The following is a 6,147-nucleotide window of genomic DNA, read 5'->3' on the forward strand; positions in this document are numbered from 1 at the left end:
TGTCGCAACGGAGAGAAGAGGGGTCAGGTTAGTCCCAGCGCCGACGGCCATAATACTCACCCCCCACCCACCCACCACCCCCCCAACCCTCCGTCACACACACAACCAGGCCCTGTCACCCCCTCCAAACCCTACCCCCCTCCCTATCTCTGTAACCTCCTCCAGCACCTACACCCCTCCCTATCCCTGTAACCTCCTCCAGCCCCTACACCCCTCCCTATCCCTGTAACCTCCTCCAACCCCTACACCCCTCCCTATCTCTGTAACCTCCACCAGCCCCTACACCCCTCCCTATCTCTGTAACCTCCTCCAGCCCCTACACCCCTCCCTATCTCTGTAACCTCCTCCAGCACCTACACCCCTCCCTATCTCTGTAACCTCCTCCAACCCCTACACCCCTCCCTATCTCTGTAACCTCCTCCAACCCCTACACCCCTCCCTATCTCTGTAACCTCCACCAGCACCTACACCCCTCCCTATCTCTGTAACCTCCTCCAACCCCTACACCCCTCCCTATCTCTGTAACCTCCTCCAACCCCTACACCCCTCCCTATCTCTGTAACCTCCACCAGCACCTACACCCCTCCCTATCTCTGTAACCTCCTCCAGCACCTACACCCCTCCCTATCTCTGTAACCTCCTCCATCCCCTACACCCCTCCCTATCTCTGTAACATCCTTCTGCCCCTACACCCCTCCCTATCTCTGTAACCTCCTCCAGCCCCTACACCCCTCCCTATCTCTGTAACATCCTTCTGCCCCTACACCCCTCCCTATCTCTGTAACCTCCTCCAGCACCTACACCCCTCCCTATCTCTGTAACCTCCTCCAGCCCCTACACCCCTCCCTATCTCTGTAACATCCTTCTGCCCCTACACCCCTCCCTATCTCTGTAACCTCCTCCAGCCCCTACACCCCTCCCTATCTCTGTAACCTCCTCCAGCCCCTACACTCCTCCCTATCTCTGTAACCTCCTCCAGCCCCTACACCCCTCCCTATCTCTGTAACCTCCTCCAGCCCCTACACCCCTCCCTATCTCTGTAACCTCCTCCAACCCCTACACCCCTCCCTATATCTGTAACCTCCTCCAGCCCCTACACCCCACCCTATCTCTGTAACCTCCTCCAAACCGTACACCCCTCCCTATCTCTGTAACCTCCTCCAGCCCCTACGCACCTTGCTAACTCTGTAACCTCCTCCAGCCCCTACAACCCTCCTTATCTCTGTAACATCCTCCAGCACCTACACACCCTCCCTATCTCTGTAACCTCCACCAGCACCTACACCCCTCCCTATCTCTGTAACCTCCTCCAGCCCCTAAAACCCTCCCTATCTATGTAACCTCCTCCATCCCCTACACCCCTCCCTATCTCTGTAACCCCCTCCAGCCCCCTACACCCCTCCCTATCTCTGTAACCCCCTCCAGCCCCCTACACCCCTCCCTATCTCTGTAACCTCCTCCAGCCCCCTACACCCCTCCCTATCTCTGTAACCTCCTCCAGCCCCTACACCCCTCCCTATCTCTGTAACCTCCTCCAGACCCTACACCCCACCCTATCTCTATAACCTCCTCCAGACCCTACACACCTCCCTATCTCTGTAACCTCCTCCAGCACCTACACCCCTCCCTATCTCTGTTACCACCTGGGGTTGAGAAATTTATCAGCCGTGATTGAATGGCGGAGCAGACTCGATGGGCTGAATGGCCTAATTTCTGCTCCTATGTCTTCTGGTTCCCCCTCTTCCCCATCCTCCACAAAGAATGCAAAGCGAGAGGACGATTAACCAATCAGACCGGAGCCTCGTGTCGGTGTTTTTTTTCCTGGTTCCCCCGCCGGACTGGTCAGCGGCTGGAGGGGTCCTGGTCCCCTCCTATCTCCAGCCAGAGACCGACACGCTACATGGTTAGTCCCAAGGCCGGTCTCTGATGAGCTGAATCTTTTTTTTTTTGTCAATCCAAAGCCGCGAGTGGAGCGTTCCCCATTATGTGTCCGCACGCTCCATGGATTCCACTTGGGTGAAGGCAGATACTCTCGGCGGCGCGGAGTTACCTTGGGGTGGCCGGGGGTGGGGGTTAAACACCCCTGGCTTTGCCCCTGCACCTCCCTACCCCCCCACCCCCCCACACATACTGCGAGAGGGGGAACACCTCCGGAAATACCCACGAGTTTGCCAACTTCGGACGAGGCGGAGTCCGGTCCTTCCCGAGTCGGAGGGGAAGGTGGCGGAAAGCGGGTGGGGAACCCCAAAACGGCTGGTGACTCCTGTCGCCCCGCGTTATGGCGTCGATCGTCTGGCAACGTTTCTTTGCGGGAATGTTGGACTTTATTTACCAGCCGGCAACAGCAGGTACACCTGTGCATCAAGCTTCGAAACTCAAGAAGAGCTCTCTCCTGCGGAGGTTTCCCCATGAGGTGACCGGACCATGTCGAATCGGAGGGTCGAATTGCCCGCAGACACTCTTGGGGGGGGGGGGGGCGCTTAAGGAGGAGGGGGATAACTGCCCCACCCCACCCCCCGCTCCCCCGACCGACCAAGCGCAGACAACACCAAGCCGTCGGTGCTGAATGAGGCACTGGATGTTAATGCAGGCTCCAGGGAATGTGGATACTGCCGGAGGACATTCCAGACATTCTGTGACATTCCAGACAGATCAGGAGACCCACCTGAAATTCCGATTTGGTAAATCTCAAGACCTGGGTCAGTATCGTAGCATCACGGGATAGATAACCCTGTCAATACAACATGTACCGGAAAGTCAAAGGGGAAGGAATGTAGTAATTACAATTTTGGATAAATGTATGTGTGGGGGGGTGGGGGGGTAGGGAGGTGCAGGGGCAAAGCCAGGGGTGTTTAACCCCCACCCCCGGCCACCCCAAGGTAACTCCGCGCCGCCGAGAGTATCTCCCTTCACCCAAATAACAGCAGGTACACCTGTGCATCACTAAATAAAGTCCAAGGTTTCCACTTAGAAGAGTTGCCTGAAGCTCGACCCTGTAACGTGGGGTGATATAGATGCCGGTTGCTGCTGGTAAGAGGGAGGAAGGGCGTTTAGGTTAGACCCACAAGACCCTGAATCGTGGGGGAAGTGACTCACCGCTTGGCCAGACGGCTTTAGCCTGGATTTGTAGGGGTCGTTATTCTGCATCTCGTTGAGCATGTTGGTTAATGAGTCGATCTCGATTTCAATACTGCTGGATGGATCGAGAGGGGAGCTCCCTGCAGCCTAGGGATTAACACACACAAACACACACACACAGGTCAGGTATGCGCACAAGCAGAGCAGACCCCTGGTACAGCCCTAGTCTGGAGCCAAAGCACACACCCTCAGGAACCACACCTCTGGGAGGATGAATCAGACGTGGGGAAACTTCAGTGCAGGTGAACCACGGGGATGCCGGATCAGATAGGGTTAAATAGTCCAGGTGGGATACTCGGAAGGGAACTGTTCTCCCTCGAGAGCTGGTGACCTCCCCCTGTTCCTGTGTAACAGGCTCGAGAGGGGCTGAATGGCCTCCTCCTGTTCCTGTGTAACAGGCTCGAGAGGGGCTGAATGGCCTCCTTCTGTTCCTGTGTAACAGGCTCGAGAGGGGCTGAATGGCCTCCTCCTGTTCCTGTGTAACAGGCTCGAGAGGGGCTGAATGGCCTCCTCCTGTTCCTGTGTAACAGGCTCGAGAGGGGCTGAATGGCCTCCTCCTGTTCCTGTGTAACAGGCTCGAGAGGGGCTGAATGGCCTCTTCCTGTTCCTGTGTAACAGCCTCGAGAGGGGCTGAATGGCCTCTTCCGGTTCCTGTGTAACAGGTTCAAGAGGGGCTGAATGGGTCTCTTCCTGTTCCTGGGTAACTGGCTCGAGAGGGGCTGAATGGGGCCTCCTCCAGTTCCTGTGTAACAGGCTCGAGAGGGGCTGAATGGACCTCCTCCTGTTCCTGTGTAAGGTTGGAGGTTGTGGTGGGAGGGTGTCGGGTCCTGCCCTGACTGGGGATGCCCAGTTTGGCAGAAAGACTGGGAAAGCTGTACCTTATCTCAATGGAGAGATTGGTACAGAGGGATCTGGGCGTCCTAGGACACTGATCACACAAAGCTAGTAGGCAGATGCAGCGAGTGATTCGGAGGGCCAATGGACTGATGTCCTTCACCGCAAGAGCTGGGGAGACGGAGTATAAAAGTAGACGAGTTGCCCTCAAACTATACTGTTGGCGAGTCTGCAGCCATAGTACTGTGAACAGTTTTGTTCTCATTTAAGGAAGGATAGACTTTCATTGGAGGCCGTTCAGAGAAGGTTCACTCTGCTGATTCTGAGGAGGGAGGGGCTTTACGGAGAGGATGTTCCTCCTGCCTCATGTGGGAATCCGGAACAGGGAGGGAGGGTTCAGAGTTTCAGGATAAGGGGCCTCCAGCTGAGAAAGAGACGAGGAGGAATTTGAGGGGATGTTCCTCCTGCCTCACGTGGGAATCTAAAACGAGGAGGGAGGGATCAGAGCTTCAGGATAAGGGGCCTCCGGCTGAGACCGAGACGAGGAGGAATTTGAGGGGATGTTCCTCCTGCCTCACGTGGGAAACTAAAACGAGGAGGGAGGCATCAGGGTTTCAGAATAAGGGGCCTCCCGCTGAGAGTGAGACGAGGAGGAATTTCGTCTCCCGGAGGGTCGTCCATCTATGGAATTCCCCCCCTCCCCCTACCCACAGTCGGATAAGCACCACCACCCGACTGCTCACCCGTGTCTTCCCGAGAGGGCGAATGAGGGGGCAAAGCCTATTCGTGACGACCTTACCTGCGCCTCGCTCGTCCAGTCGACTGTGGGTGCCTCTTCCTCCAGGGGGCCCGGCGGCGATGGGAAAACCTCCTCGGCCGGCGGCGGAGGGAAGGAGTCCTCGAAGGGGGGAGGGGGGGGGGGGGGGGGGGGGGGGGGGGGAGGGGGGGCGGGGGGATGTCGCCGGGCGGCGGGGGGAGGAGAACCTCGTCGGCCGGGGGCGGGGGAGGGAGGGGGAAGTCTGCAAGAGAGGAGACAAAGGAAGAGCCCGTTGAGTGACCCTCAGCCACAGACACCCGTCGCCCCCGTCTCCCCCCTCCCCCACCCCCCCCCCCCCCGTTTGGCCTCAGGGCCACCATTGCTACGGTCCTATGTCAACGCGTCACGGAGGTAATCGCACCCGCTGGACCACCGGTGGGGGGGGGGGGGCGCTGTGTCGGACGGAATGGAGCCTCACCGTCAAATCCGGCCACCCAATCAGCTCCCTCCCCTCCCCTCGGATACCCCACCTCACGCCCTACCCTCCCCCAACCACCACCTCCCCCCCACCAACCCCCGCAGCTCCCCTCCCCCATTAACCCCGCTACCCCACCACCGGCGTGGGCGCTCACACCTTCGGCTGGTCCGGTGTCCGGGGTCTCACCCACGCGGCCAAGTCTGGCCCTGCTGCAGCCGCCAGCGGACGCGGGAGGCAGGGCGGTGGCGGTCTCGGGCCGGCTATTCGACTTGTAGGGGTTCACCTTGGGTTTGGGAGCGACCACCGGGGCAAACTTCCTGGGCAGGTTGTAGAAGCTGGGGGCAGTGATGGTGACGTTGACGCTGGAACTGACCTTGGAGGCCCGAGGCACGTCAGGGGAGCTCATGACTCCGGCCAACCCTGGATTGAGAGACAGGACATGAAGGTTAAAAGATCAGCTTCACAACCGCGGGTCAGCGCAAGTGGCGGGGGTGGGGGGTCGATTACCCCTCCTCCCCATCCCTGTCCACTCACCCCCTGGGATAGGGAGGCGGGGGGGACTCCAGAGCTGTCAAAAGGCTCCAGTCAGGCCGGAAAGCCTCGTCTCTAAGGGAACGAGAGGCCGGACGAGTGTCAATCAGGATCGGCGGACTTGGCCCTACACAACCCCCAACCCCCACCCCAGGGGAGGTAATCCAGCCAACTGAGGTCGTCCGTCACCGAGAAAACCCTTTCACAACCTCATTTCCGAAGGAGCAGGAGTAATAGAGGCGTCTGCTTTAAACCCACACCCCCCAACCCCCACCACCCACCACCCCCACTCCCTAACCCAGGGGTCAGTGGACAGGGACGGGGAGCTGGAACCCGGGCTGATTCACCTCCCACCCCCCCACTCACCCAGGGGCCTCAAGACAGGCAGCAGGAGCAGGAACCCGGGCTG

The 6,147-nt window shown here is 59.0% G+C and overlaps 1 protein-coding gene across 1 annotated transcript in view; it reads right to left on the reverse strand.

The window, feature by feature from the left end:
- LOC121275169 (zyxin-like) overlaps positions 1 to 4,889 on the reverse strand; it is a gene marked incomplete at its 3' end in the record, with an annotated part of 10,472 nt that extends 5,583 nt beyond the window's left edge. Inside the window, exons 1-2 of the mRNA XM_041182587.1 lie at positions 4,772 to 4,889; positions 3,097 to 3,225 (exon numbers count right to left, since the gene is read on the reverse strand). Coding sequence (XP_041038521.1) covers positions 3,097 to 3,159 — 63 coding nt within the window. The remainder of the gene's footprint in view (positions 1 to 3,096; positions 3,226 to 4,771) is intronic.
- Between the last annotated feature and the right edge of the window lie 1,258 nt (positions 4,890 to 6,147).

This window comes from Carcharodon carcharias, unplaced genomic scaffold, assembly GCF_017639515.1.
Source record: "Carcharodon carcharias isolate sCarCar2 unplaced genomic scaffold, sCarCar2.pri scaffold_1146_ctg1, whole genome shotgun sequence".
NCBI classification, from domain to species: domain Eukaryota; kingdom Metazoa; phylum Chordata; class Chondrichthyes; order Lamniformes; family Lamnidae; genus Carcharodon; species Carcharodon carcharias.